The sequence below is a fragment of the Vigna radiata genome, chromosome 5 (genome assembly GCF_000741045.1).
Source record: "Vigna radiata var. radiata cultivar VC1973A chromosome 5, Vradiata_ver6, whole genome shotgun sequence".
NCBI classification, from domain to species: Eukaryota; Viridiplantae; Streptophyta; class Magnoliopsida; order Fabales; family Fabaceae; genus Vigna; species Vigna radiata.
In genome coordinates, this window is record NC_028355.1 from 35,330,812 (window position 1) to 35,346,511 (window position 15,700).

At 31.5% G+C, this 15,700-nt stretch overlaps 1 protein-coding gene across 2 annotated transcripts; it reads right to left on the bottom strand.

Moving 5' to 3' along the window:
- Positions 1-3,603: 3,603 nt before the first annotated feature.
- LOC106762273 (G-type lectin S-receptor-like serine/threonine-protein kinase At4g03230) lies at positions 3,604-7,497 on the bottom strand. Of its 2 annotated transcripts, none has more exons than XM_014646082.2 (8): positions 6,174-7,497; positions 5,581-6,042; positions 5,294-5,419; positions 5,000-5,202; positions 4,693-4,903; positions 4,344-4,581; positions 4,112-4,262; positions 3,604-4,028 (listed from the first exon to the last, which is right to left on the bottom strand). In XM_014646082.2, exons 1-8 carry the CDS (start codon positions 7,456-7,458, stop codon positions 3,726-3,728), a joined length of 2,979 nt encoding a protein of 992 aa, XP_014501568.1. In that variant the 5' UTR covers positions 7,459-7,497; the 3' UTR covers positions 3,604-3,725. The 2 variants fall into 2 exon arrangements, with proteins under 2 accessions (XP_014501568.1, XP_014501567.1); XM_014646081.2 differs by having other exon boundaries at positions 5,294-5,422.
- Positions 7,498-15,700: the final 8,203 nt, after the last annotated feature.

The window sequence follows — 15,700 nt, forward strand, 5'->3', positions numbered from 1 at the left end:
GGATTGCTTGTATCTCCACTGTGTCTCAAGCTCTTGAGCATCCATGCTTAGGTCGTCATCAAAATGCATCTCATGCTTTCCAATCTGTCTTAGAGTTCGTCTTTTCAATTCGAGTCTTTCCTGTTAGGAAAACACAATCGTTATACATATGGTACTCGAGTCAATAAAAGTGTTTTATTACCTTTTGCCTTAGTTCACTATGATATTTAGGGTCCTAGTCGTGTTTGTTCTACTTTGGGTTTTTCTTACTTCATTATTTTCATTGACAATTTCTCTTGACGTACTTGGTTATTCTTAATGAAAATCGTTCTGATGTTTTTTATATTCCAAGGTTACTTGACTGAAATTCAAAATCAATTTGACATTTTTATTAAAATTTTATGCACTGACAATTATCATGAATATATGTCTTCCCAATTTTAGTCCTTTCTAATTTCAAATGAATCCTTCATCAAGCATTTTGCTCTTACACACCCCAACAGAATGATGTTGCTGAAAGAAAGAACCAACACTTGGTTGAAACTACTCATACTTAGGGTTGGGCAAAAATAACTAATTTGTACTATATTGTAGTTAACTGTACTATATTATACTAAAAAAACTGATTCACTTTTACTAAAAGTTCAGTTAACTACTTTATGGTTCAGTTTTTAAAAACTGAACTTATAACAGTTTCAATTCAGTTAACTGTGAGAACTATTTTTACTCTTTCATCTTCTCTAGTTTTCGTATAATTATTTCGTTTTGTCAAAAAAAGATTATTTAATAATAAAATATTAATAAAAGAAATTATTCACATAAAAAATTAATAATTAATTTTTTAAGACAATTTTTTTATTATAATTTTTTTTTCAATAAATATATAATGTATATAAATAAAGAACGTAGTTTATATTTTTATAGTTTTTAAGTTACATATAACGTGTATATATATATAAAATAAGTGGTAATTTAAGATCTTATCCCATAATTGTTTCAAGAAATCAATTGTTTCTTTAAATTAACTAAATCCTGAAGCATGTGTATGGAGAAAACCTTGTCACCTTTTGGAATTCAAATATAATATTTTCTTAATGTTCACACCGTGGGTTGACAAAAAAAACTTTGTAGACATTATTTTCTGAAAACTAAAAGTTAATATATATATATATATATATATATATATTGTGTTACTATATTTTTATATTTTTTATTAAAATAAAATAAATAAATAAATTAAAAATAAAACAATTTTCATACACATATAATAATAAAAGAAATATAAATAAAATAGAAAATTATGATATCAAATAATTAAAAAATTAATTTGTAAAACACTTGTGAATAAAATAAAATAAATATTAAAATAAATTTCAATTAAAAAGAACATGTATTGTTATACTATTTAGTTTAAAAGTTAGTACAATTCAGTTTAAAATTAGTACAATCCAGTTTAAAATTAGTATAGTTAGTAGTTCAGTTCAGTTTATATTGTAGTTTAGTACAATTTAATACTACAGTTTGATAAAACAAAAAACAGTTCAATTCAGTTTGTCTGAAATGTTTTACATTTCAGTTTAGACATATTAGTTTTTAGTTCAGTACAAATTTTAGTAGTACAGTGCAATTCAATTCTATTTGCCCACCCCTACTCGTACTCTTCTTCTTCACACAATATTCATTTTCGCTTTTGGGGAGGCGTCATTCTAACAACATGTTATCTGATCAACCGAATACCTTCCTCTGTCCTTAATAATCAGGTTCCTCACTCTTTCTTATATCCAACACAAAATCTTTACTGCATTCCTCTTCATGTCTTTGGTTACACATACTTTTGCCTATGACCTTACTCTAGGTAAAGATAAACTTTCTGTCAAATCACTAAAATGTATTTTCCTTGGTTAATCATGCATTTAAAAGGGCTATCGTTAATTTTATCCTCAACTACAATATTATATAGTTTCTACTAATTTCACCTTTTTTTTGGGACTATCCCTTTTAAACTTCAACTATGTTAGATGTTAATCTTATAGTGAAACCTTCAAAAGTCTTGCATGTTCCCTTTCATTCTTTTTTAATCTTTGTATCTTTTTTCTTTTTTAAAAAAATTGTCTCAAACACTTATGCTACAAGTAAACAAATTGTTGATCAACTAAACTATGTTTTGTATCAACATTGTGATTCAAGCTCATAAGAGTTTTAAAATATAAATTATTCAACTTCAATTTATATAAACATATATCTAATCAAATAAATATGTTTAAACAAACAATAAATTGAACAATATAAAGTTTTTCCTTCGATTGATTGAATGAGACTTATTCCACTAGTCTTTTATCTCACGGGAAACTTTCGATATTTTAAATAATCTTTTTCTACTTCTCAAATGCCCTCAACAATATATAATTAATGAATTACCAATTAACTTTTTCTTTGATTTAATTACAATTCTATTTTAAAAGCATTAATATTAGAACCTTTTAAAAAAAAAGCTAGTAATCATAAGTCAGGTAGTGCACAGACAAAAACGAAATGTGAAAAAATTGTTACATACCAACTTAAATTGTTGAGCTTTAGAGGGCCTTTAATTTACAGTGTGCAATTACATTTTCTATTTCTTAATTTTAAAGTATAAAATGAAAAGTTTTACTAAGTTGTGGGCGTAACCCAATTCCATGAAACTTTCACTGAAATATAAACTGGGCCAAATTAGACTCTTCAACTTTTCCAAGTTAGACCGTATACTTTTTTGTGTGGTCACAATAGAGAGTACACAACTCGAAATTTCTTGTACTTAGAAAGTATACCATTCGGCACCCAAACATGTCGAATATGACCTACAGAATTTCTGTTTATTCACGTAAACAATATAGTATTAACATAATTATGTAATTTAATGTTAATCAAATAGTAGAATATATGGGTCTAGATAATCTTGATCCATCTAAGTAAGAGACTAATAATAATGCTATAAATATGTTGCCTACATATTATCTTAGTTTAAACTATGAGAGGCAAAAACATCTACGTGAGAACATTATTAGCTACTATTAAATCTAGGGAATGATTGTTTTTAATATAAGTGAAATTGCTTCTTTGTTATATTTTAGAAGAAAAAAAAACATATTACTTTTAATAAATTTGGGATCAAGTTGCAACATAAGTCAACGAAGTCTTTCTTATAAACTTTTGATTGAAACAAAATTGATCATATTGGACAAAACACCAACTATTATGAAACATCAATGATGAATAAATTATGTTTTGAAATAATTGATAAAATATTAAGAGATATTTTGAAAATTGAAAATAAAAAAATATATATTCAAAACTCATTTTGTGATAAAATTATTGTTTTGAAAATAATTTTAAACAAATTTTGCCGTATGTAAAAAATGTGTTCACATGAGATTATGAAATCAACAATAAACTATGGCTGATGAAAAAAGTTATTAACTTTTAAATCTTTCATATAACAAAATTAATTATTATCAAATGTAGGGAGATATTAAAAAGTTTTACTCATTGGATTATCTCAAATCATTAAAAAACTCAAAAATAATTTATATAGATTTACACTAACAGATAAAAAGTAAAACATAAGCTATCTATTTATATAGGGATTTACTGTCCCAAAAAAAAAAGAGAATAGTAAAAGTAATACTTAAAAACAACATTAACACTAACTTGTTATAAAATACAACTAAATAACAAGATATAGATTTCATGGAAGGTTTCATCGCGTACTATCGACCTTGTTCGTAACTGCTATCAAATTGCAGAATTGTTTCTGGTTTACTAGAAGAAGAAGCTGAACTTGAATAACGCTTGTTCATAAAAAATGTTGGATGGGTGGGAATTGGCATGGTTGTTGTCTCTACGTCAAGCATGTACAAAACATTTGACATACTGGGTCGATTACTTGGTTCATCTTGTATACATAATAATCCAATAACTGCACATTTGAAAAATTGATTTTCGTTGTATGATTCACCAAGACTAGAATCCATTAAATCCAGTATCTTGTTCTCTGACCATAAGTTCCATGCCTGATAAGTATAATGTGAAGAAAATGATTCAGAAGTCAATATAAGTCACAAAAACAACACAGACAGCAATACAATAAACATACATAACCCAAAAGGCTAGAAATTTGATTAGACTCATAGAATCCTGTGTTCCTTTTTCCACTAAGAATCTCCAGTAGGACCACCCCAAAGCTGAAAACATCAGATTTCACTGAAAAAAGTCCATCCAAAGCATACTCTGGAGCCATGTATCCACTTCACGAAAAAAACAATCAAAGTTTTTATGCAACATCATATTCAGAAAAATAACAATGTCAGAGTACATGGTGAACTTACTAGGTTCCCATCACTCTCCCTGTACTTGCTTCTGTTTCTTTTCCTCCAAATATTTTGGCAAGACCAAAATCAGATATCTTTGGAGTCATTTCCTCGTCTAAGAGAACGTTGCTGGTTTTCATGTCTCTATGAATCACTCTCAATCTAGAGTCTTGATGAAGGTATAACATGCCTCGTGCAATGCCTACTATTATCTCAAACCGCATTGGCCAATCCAACAGTATAGTTCGACTACGGTCTTTCAACGTATGCATTTCACATTTTAAACCAAGAACAAGGTTAGCCAAGTTATGGTTGTAATACTTAAAGAGTACTCAAGAAGGTTGTGTGATGGAGTATGGAGTCTCACCAAATATAAATGAATCCAAGCTCTTATTTGGCATGTATTCATAAAGTAAGATTTTTTCATCCCCTTTAATGCAGTAGCCCCTCAGTCTAACAAGGTTCCGATGTTGAAGTTTGGCAATCAAAATAACCTCATTTTTGAATTCTTGCAGGCCTTGAGTGGAAACACTTGAAAGTCTCTTTACAGCTATTTCTTGACCTCCAGGAAACGTTCCCTGGATAAAAAGGTTTCCATACATTATATCATGAGAACATTTTGCATGGATTCAATGCAAGATAGGTAATAAATTTTGATGAACTGAACAAATCACCTTATAAACAGGTCCATAACCTCCTCTTCCGAGCTTGTTAGAATCCGAAAAATTATCTGTAGCTGCAAGAATGCTTGCAAAAGTGTAAAAGGGAACTTCAATGCCTTCGATGTCTTTTTCTTCTAAACTTCCTAAGCCAATCAAACCTTTCACATGTCTTTCACTCTCATACAAGCTCTCCTGAATTCGGGTGCTTGCTCGATCTGAACTCCGTACCAACAGATACATAGCATTTCATTATCTGTATGAAGATAAAAGATTTTTAATTCAACATGCAAAACTTCAAATTATTACCATGTTTAAGGGATTTTTTCTTTCTCCACACGATGCCAAATGCTATTATGCATGTCACAGCAGCCAGGGAACCAAGAGTTGCCAAAAGAATCAATTCTAGTCGAGTTGAGTGATTTCCTGATTGCTCTTCTGTCGCAGAATGGAAAAAAAATGCAGAAAGTATGAGGGCAAACACCATTATAACTGTACTACCAAAATACCATTATAATCATTTTAATCTGGCAATATTTTTTGGGTATTAAAGGAGAAAAATAGAAAAGTGGATAGGATTAAAACAAAATCCTAACCTTGGGTGCAGCTCATTAATGTGTTATTCCAATTATAGTTTGAATCACAAAGGCACCTACTTCCACCTTCCCCTGTTGCTCTGCATGTTGAATTTGGCCAACTAATGCAGTCTGTAAGCTGACTACAGGGGGGTTCTGGCGCTGGTAGCCAATTGATTTTTATTACGGCATCTTCAATGTACTCAGCTACCTTAAACGGAAAATCAGTGCTATTCTGACTGCTGAAACTGTAATTGAAGTAATAGAAATCGTCTGTTTGAATGGAAAACATTCTGGAATCTTCATCGATCCAAGTTAGTGGGTATGAATATGATATTCGTCCGGGAATCATAAAAGTAACTTTGCCAGTGGGTTTGTTGCAATTGAAGTAGTTGTACATGGGGTCTCCGCAGTTTGACCCAGTGCTTAGGGGATAAGGAATGGCATATGTGCCGCAAGGTTCACACGATTTAGCAGTTGGTGCTACACAACAATACATTAATTCAGCCTTAAATCATGTTTCATCAGTTTACCGTTCAATCCATCCTTCTAACTGACCTATGAATATCATCTAGAAGTTTCAACTAATTGTATTAAGAATATATATAAATTACCTATATCTGATGTCTTAACCAAGATAGAAAGATCACGACCGCGCAGGTAGTTCTCGACAAGAGAAGGTAAAGGCCGCGTCCAGATATTGCACGAGTATGAACCACGATCACCATACGTGGAACTATTAAATGAATATGCTTGACACTGTGATTGGGGACACATTTTGATGCACATGGATTGACATTCTCCTTCTGTTTTAGTAGGAATTTCTTGGTCTGGGTCGGCCACTTTTATGTTGGTTAAGTTCAGGAACATCACGTCTTCGTTGGTACTGGTACACGTCGTTGATTTTCTCTGACATCCTTGGGACTCCGATTCTCGATCAGAAGGAAAACCTTGAATAGAACTGAATCCTGGCAAACATTTGCACGGAATGAGGTTATCTCTGCTACATAGGCCGAAGCTCCCGCAATAATCAGGTATGTCACACTTGTTCTCTGGCCCAGACCATATCGTAGTCCAATTTGAGTCTTCCTCATCCCACTCGAAAAACACTATCTCCCCTCTAGAATTCATCAAAAGCCTTGATTTATAGTACATGTAAGGTTGTGATACGAAGAGTGTTTTGTTAGAATAATTGTACGTTTTAGTACTCCAGATGTCGTTGTTCAACAAATTAAATACGACCTGGGAAGACGCTTCTGTGTCAAGTTCATCAAGTGCCCAGTGGATTTGTGATTGATATTGCACAACGAAGCTCCGTGTCTCAGCCTTTTGAGTCAGCTTGAAGGTGAAGTTCCCAGGTGCTGGGTTCGCGGAGTCTCTCCAACAAGTCAACGACAAAGTCGCATCCATTTTCATGCCGGGAAGAAACGTGTCTGTTGGGTTCTTGAAGCTTTCCCACAGGTATGTCGCTTCAGAGTCATCCTTTTTTAGTACTAGGTTCCCAGAATCTAGGAGCTGCAGTGTTCTGTTAGAGGACGAGGATGCTGCAAGTTCAGAAGACCAGAGGCTTCTGAATGCATATTCTACCACCAGATTTCCATCCTCCGCAATTCGAAAAACTCCAGTGGAATCGGGAACAGGAAGATCTCTGTTGGCAACCCACACCACTGTTTGTGGTTCCAAGCCGTGATACCAAATGCCCAGGTATTTCCCTCCACTTTTTTCAGCAGGAGAAAAGAAGCCCAGCTCAAATGTGGCGTTTGATGAAACAAGGTTTCCATTGGAGTCCTGAGTTATGTTCTGGTTAGCCTTCAGAGTATCTCCACCCAAACATATCTGGAAGCATATTGGCAGGCAGAGAAAAAGAAAGGAGAAGGACAAAACCTCTTCACTTCTCATTGCTAATACAAACCTCCTATGCTCTCTCTCATGCTTATTTCACACTAAATGCTATAACATCAACTACTATTTCAACCATTATTCCCCCAAACACATTTTTAGCTGTCGTTTAACACAATTTTTTTATGACACTGCGTGTCAAAATGTGGTTGGACGATTTCAAATTAACAAATAAACTTTGATTTTTCTCTTCCAAATATATCTCTGTCTCAACTTTTTTAATTTGAAATCGTCCAATCACATCTTGACACGTGTACAGTGTCAAAATAGTATCCAAAAATAGTGTTAAAATATCATTGTCCTTTTTAGCTTTTCATTACAATAAAATTTGTTTTTTAAAAGACAAAAAACCACATTTTACTAATTTATTTTTTTTTGTATTTTATTATCTGGTTGGATTACAATTCAACTGTGAACTGAAAGTATTACAACTTATATATATGTAATCCATGAATTACTAACTAATTTTTCTCAATTTTTTAATTAAAATTCAATTTCAAAACCTTTAATTAAAATACTAATATTAGAACTCTAAAAAAATCCAATAATCATAAGTCAGGAAGGTGCATGTCCTGCTTACACACCACACAAAAAGTAAAGGTGGAAAAAAAAAATACTACCTATCAATTTAAAAGCTTACTGGGCATTTAATTCATACGGTGCAATCTCATTTTCCATTTCTTAATTTTTACTGCAAAACAAATTAACATTAAAAATTGTATAGAAAACGTCTATTTTGTCCATTATTTAAAAATATATCAAAAAATAAAAAATTGGACCACTTTTCAACTTTTCGAGGTTAGATAGTATACTTTTATTGGTTGACAAGTTAGAGAGTATACTTGTTTCATTTCGATTTTTGTTTCTTATTTTATTTTTTCTCACATGGAATGGTTTTATGTGAGAAATAATACAATTCTATTATTTTATGTGGAAGATTTAAATTTGATCATTTATAACAATAGAAAAATCAAATATTAACCTATAATTAAAATTCAAATAAAAAAAATTAACTTATAGAATTTCACTCAGCATATCCAAATTTTCTAAACATAACAGTCGTTGAGTAATTATTTCTCTATAGAATATGTTTACTCGACAAATGCATATTCACTAGACGAATTAATAATTAATTATCTCATTTGCAATTATGAAACATTCATTAATAGGTCATTTTTTAGTAGATTGACCTTTAAAACAAATATTACAAAGATTCGTTGGAAGGATAGGTTCATCAAATACATTCTCTATTTTTCAAGAGTTTCTTGTTCAAAATTTTGTCTTTGTCTACCAAGATTAAGAAACTTAATCAAAATCGCTAAGTATACATAATTAAGAATATTTATGACTAAATCCTCTTTTAAAACTTATGTATCAATATTAATCTAAAGGCAAACATTGAAGTAAAAAAAGTATTTGTAAAAAAAATTCTAAGCTAAAAGTGTATATAAAATATGTTTACCACCCACTTATAAGTCATTTTCAAGATGTCAAAGATTTAATCTCTAATTTAATTGTTAATTTGGATTCATAAACTCTTAAATTGATAGTGAATTTAGTGATTAATCGCATATTATGATATTCCTATAATAACACAAATACAATACAAAGTAACAAAATTTACCATTTACACTCCATCGATAGACCTTTTGAATTAAACATTTTTTTAATTACATGTCAATTAGTTACTTTGGTATCATTAAAGATATTTAGAAAATTTATTACGTTTAGTTTAAAGCTTCTATCTAAAAAATTTATTAATTTTAATGTTGGAGTCAAAACTCCTGACTCTTTTTGGTCTTATAATTGTAATTTTTTTCAGTATTTTAAAAAAGATGAGGTTATTAATTCTAGTGACTTGTGATCACATGTACGTTGTGCAAAATAAATGTTGGATGTCGAGGTTTTCCGAGAACGACCAGTCTAGCGTCCCGACGACTTTGACTTGCATGGGACAAAGTCACCCATCACAACATGAAAGCAATATTTTCCTACAAATAATTTGTTTCCTTTTTTCCTCCGACAATGTTTATGTAAGATTAGAACACGATAAAATTAATTGAAGTGTACGGAATTATTAATTAGTTGTACAGTTTATAATTGTATTGTATTTTATTTTATAGTTTAGTTTTAGAAAATTCAACTTTTAATTATTTATTAATTTAAAATTAATTTATTTTACATTTATATTTAAGAGTATTTAAAATTTAGTTTAGTTTGATTATAATTGGCTAGACCAAAGTTTGGTCAAGGTTAACTAGGTTGAATTTAGTCAATTTTTACTCATGTTTGTCGAATTTACAAATTTTTTATAAGAAATGATTTAGTTGAATTTTGGTTGAAATTGGTTGGATCAAGTTTTGATCGTACCGACTTGATCGAATTTGAAAAATTTTCATTTGGAACTAAATCGAATTCGATTGATTTTCGTTCGAGACCATCTCGATCATTTGTAGTTATTCCAACCGAATTCCATTGATTTCAATCAGGATCGACTCGATCAAATTTGGACAATTTGGATAGGGACCAACTTCACTAAGTTTTGGCTATGATTATCCCAAATTAATTTTGCTGACTTTTGGTTATGGCTAATTCAACCAAATTCGGCCAATTTTTGGTTACAGAGTTTTAGTCGTGACCGTTCCAACTAAATTGTGCTAACTCGGCCTAATTTCAGTCAAGATCGACATGATTAAGTTTTGTTTGTGGCCTTCCTGACCTAATTTGGTCGACTTTAGGCCAGGTCTGACTCGACTGAGTTGCAGTTGTGCCTGTCTCGCCAAATTCAATTGAATTTTAGTCCCAATCCGTTTCAACATTTTTCTTGACCTATCCCATCTCAAACTTTGCCTAAAGTTGACTCATCTCAACCTTTTAATTTTGTTGTTTATAAAAGAGTCTATATATATATATATATATATATATATATATATATATATATATATATATATATATATATATATATATATATATTCTTGAATAAAGACAAATATTTCTTATCTATTTAATTAATTACATATTGGATCAATTTCTACTTAACAAATTAGTGTTTGGACAATAAGAATCTTACTCGGAAAGATAGTGGAGGAGGTAAGAAAATCGTATTCTTTTTATTATAAATGAATCTAAAAAAGTTGAATTGTTTTTGCGAAAAAATTTTGAACATATAAAAAGTAGGATGATTTTTTTTTCAAGATTTTAAAATAATAGTTCACATCAGTTTATTAGAACAAAATGTAATTTAATTCAATTTTGTCTAAACTAGTTCAATTTAGATGAATTATTTTTTTATCTAGTACAATTTTTAACGATTTAATACAATTAAATTAATTTTGTCTGCCCCTTTATAAGATATCGCAACTCATATTACACTAAAAAATATATATTTATAACACTTAAAATTATAAATTTTAATAGTTAAAAATGAAATTTTTAATAAATAACTGAGAAAGTCCTAGAGAGTCTAAGCAGCAGCATCTCCATTTCCTTCCAAGACATGCCCTAGTGAAACCTCATTCTCTTATGCTCACATCTAAGTAGATGATCATTGCAAAAGAAAGACATGTACAAACAACACAAACAAGCAAGGGTGAGCTAATTATATAAAAAGCATACATCATGTCAGACATAGCATATACGAGAGTTAATTTCAAATCAGAATAGATTAAGGCATATATCCTAGCATGTTAATTACTAGACTTGACTCATTTGGACTTTAGAATGAGAGTCGAGCTATGACGAGTCATGCACCTGTAGTGACTTATGAAACTTGGATTCCCCATCCTGCCACATTCACGAGGTTAGTCTGTTCCGCGCCTTAGAACATACTGGAAGCCTCCGAGACTAAGACCTCCTACTACTCCTCACCACATGGTCCAATCTTCTCTACGTGGGAAGAAAGGTCATTGGAGTGTCAGGAAGACCTCCAAGACTGAGCTCCTACTTTCATTCTAAAACACTAAGAATCTCACCAAGAGATTCTACACAGATGGAACTTGGTTTACCACTTGCATCGTACTTTCATCACTTTGTAATCATATACTTTTTGCCTCAATCAACATATACCTAATCTCAACAATATGCATTACCCACCAATCACAAGTTATAAAAAAAACTACTCCCTAATTTAATCTAAGTTAATCAATACCATAATCTTTTATAATTTATTTCCAATGCCTAAACCCTATACAAATATAAAACCTAGTTTCCTTCAACTATATTATAATAGTTATATTAAACCATACTTCTATTATAATATTTCTATTAAACCATTGCACAAACATTTTTAATTTATATTAAACCAACATTTATATTATAATGTTATAATATTATAATATTATATTTTACGAAACTACTAATTATATATAAAACTATATTATATTAATAAAATTTAATATCATATGTAATATATTGTACTATATTATATTAATATAATTTATTAACATACGTATTCCTATATAATCCTATATAATATTAATATAATTTATATACCTTTTATCCTTTTATATGTAATACTAAATTATATATATATATATATATATATATATATATATATATATATATATATATATATATTATATTAATATAATATATTATCATACTTTCTTTATAGAATATGCACTATATTAATATAATATATAAACTCTTTAACATCAATTTCCTAACATCAACTATTTCCATCTCCTAAACCATCCCTCCATCACATTCCACAATTTCTCACTTTATTTTTCTTTATTCTCTCCACATTGCTCATTGCTTTAAGAATACAGTTCTTTCCCCATTCCTACCTATATTTTTATTTTATTTGGGTCCTCAAAAGCTATCAATATTCATTCTCTCATTTAAATCACTTCTCAGGACGTAGCTCTCTCCTGCACCAAAAAAACTCTTCCTATCACCCATCATTTCAATCACGATAACCATCATACATAGATATATCTCTTGCATGCTCTTCATAAAAATTTCCTATATCCAAAACAACTCTCTCTCACTTTCTATTCTTTTATATCTACTTTTGTTATATATATATATATATATATATATATATATATATATATATATATATATATAAGTAACATTCATTTTTCACTTACAGACTCACGGTGCATCAACATTCTCTCTCACTTAAACTCTCCAATCAACTCCTTCACAAAATCCACACCAACCTTTTCTTCATCCAAGGCCAACACGCTCCCTCCCTAATTACTTGCATAGAGTGCGTTGTGAGACCACACGGTCCCAAAGATTCACAAAAAGATTTCTCACTCTCCATTCCATACTTCTTTACGTAATCCCCCTTCTTTTTTTTTTCCTCTGTAAAGATCTAACTGCATGGTTCACTCCACATCAAGGCTTAGCAACTTCGTTAACAAAGAACCATCCTAGCAAAACTCGAGACTAACCTATCTTCATTCTTCCACCATTATATTTATCTTCCTATTTCTTTGATTCACTATCATATTCCAAGGTACCCAAGTAAAACAGAGGCAACTCCCCTTGTTGTATGAATCTCACATTGCAACACCTACTTCTTCCTAGTTCACATCATTCAAGAGACCCAATCTTTCTAACAAAACCATCCAAATAAAATCCAAAATAGTAGAACAATACAGAATACAACATGCATACATTTTCAAATCAGATTCAAGTAATAAATTGAAAGAAAAATAATTAGCTCCCCTTACCTGACTTTCTCAAACAAGCTAATTGAAGATGCTCTAATAAGAACCCACTCAGCGTTGGCTTACAAAACCTACATATCACCCAATTGGTGATAGAACATAGCTCTTAGAGCTCGAATAGACAGAGAGTGGAAGGAAAAACGTACAAGGCACATGAACCCAACAAAGTTGCATACCCTAGGTTCTAGAACAGTGAAAGAGAAGGGGAAAAGGGGACTTACTGGTCGGAACGGGAAATTGTTTGGTTCAAAATGAAGCCCTTGCCACTGCGATCGTTTAGGCACCTTTAAATTAAAATTTAAAGGGTTCAGTGTTTGGATCTTTTAGAGAGAAGGCATAGTAATTATTTAGAAAAAAGGGTTTCTATTTAGAGAGATAAAGGAAAAAGCAGAAATTAAAAATCTGTCTTTTGAAAAAGGACCCTTAATAAGGTCATGTTCCCTTGGTCTGGGCTTGGCTGTCTCCAACTAGGGCCCAATAGCCTTTAGCCCTTTTTATTTATTCAAGCTCTTACATTTTTTCATTGCATCAGTCTATCAGGTGGCATTATGTATGTATAATACAATATTTTATAAATTCAAATTCCTTATGACTCTTATTACTGCAACTTATGTATACGAGATACAATATAAAAAGGAGAAGGGAAGGGAAAAAAGGCAATGTGTATTATAAGTTATTTAAATACTTAAATATATAAATTAAGTTGTCCCAATTAAATTTTTAGTATGAATATTTATTTTAAACTAGTTTATTTAAATTTTCATTTCAAATTTTATATTTTCATAAATATTCACAATTGAATAATAATCGAATGTTAATTTTACATGCAAATCAACAGTTATGAAAATGTATGAATCAAAGAGAAAAAGAGAGAATACAAAGTGTACAGTATGATATCAGGGCCGAGCGGTTACGATATATCTTATTAAAGATATAAAATAATCAGGAATATCTTATTAAAGATATTTTAGCAACTAACCAAATTTTCAGGTAAGTCTGTTCTGTTTATATTCTGTTAGGCTTATATCAATTTAAGATCCATGAGACAAATTATAAATAGAGAGCCAGGGCCACAAGCCAGGTACTTCCAATGACCTTCAAATCACTCTCCATTCACAATCAGAAATATTCTACAGTGATCATAAGATCACTAAATACTCAATTGTGAACCGAGGTTCATCAAATCGCTCCTAACTTGAGCGTCAGAGTGCCTTTTGCAAGTACCTCCCCCCTCCTGGTCAAGAAGTCTACCGAACGACCCAGATTAAAGGCAACCAAGCGGACAAAGTTGAAGAAAGGTGAGCGACTCAGACTACCTAGGCATTCGCAAGAAAGGAGGACACGTCATAAAAGGTTAGTGTCTCGGTCCCACAAAATATCTACCGAAACATTTTGGCGCCCATCGTGGGGCCCGAGCGGCAAACCCAAATGGTGACCACGAAGAGCATGGAGGAACAACAGAGCACTAGAAAGATGATCAGAAACCACAATAAACCAAGACGAGCGTTCGGTCTCACATCATTATTTCGGATCAACACCAAAAACTTTCAGCAAAGTATCGTCTCTACGTGAAACGTCATCAATAAGAGCAGGTCACAAGACTATAAATCAAACACAGTCCCCCATGGACTACAAATCAAAGATAGTCCCCCAGAAGGAATTCGAAGTTAAAGACCGAGCGGTAAATCCCCCTCGGCCGAGAGGTAAATCCCTCTCATTGATGCTGAAGACCAAGAGGTAAATCCCTCTCGTCAAAAGTTCATGTTGAAGGCTGAAGAGGTAAATCCCTCTCGGTTCATGTTGAAGGCCGAAGAGGTAAATCCCTCTCGTGTTAGCAAAATGATGAAGATGAAGTTTTGATGATGCCCAAATCAAGTCAAGATCTATCAAGATTCACGAAGATCCTTTGAAGACTTATTTTTGTTATGAAAAGCTTTTGTAATAATTGTAGTTTAATTGTTTAGGACTTAGATTTGTAGTAGGTTTTGATTCTTGTACCTTTATACTTTGTATTTGNTGTTTAGAATCAAAACTTCTCCGTTTTAATCGATTAATCCCTGATATAATCAATTAAAATCACTCAGAAGCCAGAACCCAATCAGTTTTGGAATAATCGATTAAAGCAAGTTTTAATCGATTAATTAATCGACTAATCCTGAGAATAATCGATTAATACTAGCCGTTGGANGTTTCTGATTTGAAAAACTAGCCGTTGTACTTATTTTAATCGGTTAACACTAATACTAATCGATTAAATGCGTTAAATGGCTAGTTTCCTAGAATGGAAGAGTTTTTGCTTGAGTCTATTTATAGGCTCTCTTTTTCCATCAACAACAACTCTTCCCTTGCGCTAAAACACTCAGAACTCTTTGAGAAGTGTGTGCTCTTGCTCAGCTAAGGAAACTCTTGTCTGTGGTGCTGGTACATTGCAACTACGATGATAGAGGAATAGTTGGTTCATCCTTGGTGCGTCTGAGGAGGTGTTTGGAAGAGGATCATCCTTTGTGAAGTATTCGGAGGAGGTGTTTCATCCTTCGTGAAGTATTCGGAGGAGGTGTTTC

Coding starts and splice junctions, on each gene's coding strand:
- LOC106762273 (XM_014646081.2), bottom strand. CDS start 7,458: ATGAGAAGTGAAGAGGTTTTGTCCTTCTCCTTTCTTTTTCTCTGCCTG. Junction 5,423..5,580: donor ATTAATGAGCTGCACCCAAG/GTTAGGATTTTG, acceptor ATTCTGCGACAG/AAGAGCAATCAGGAAATCAC. Junction 4,263..4,343: donor GGGAGAGTGATGGGAACCTA/GTAAGTTCACCA, acceptor TTTTTCGTGAAG/TGGATACATGGCTCCAGAGT.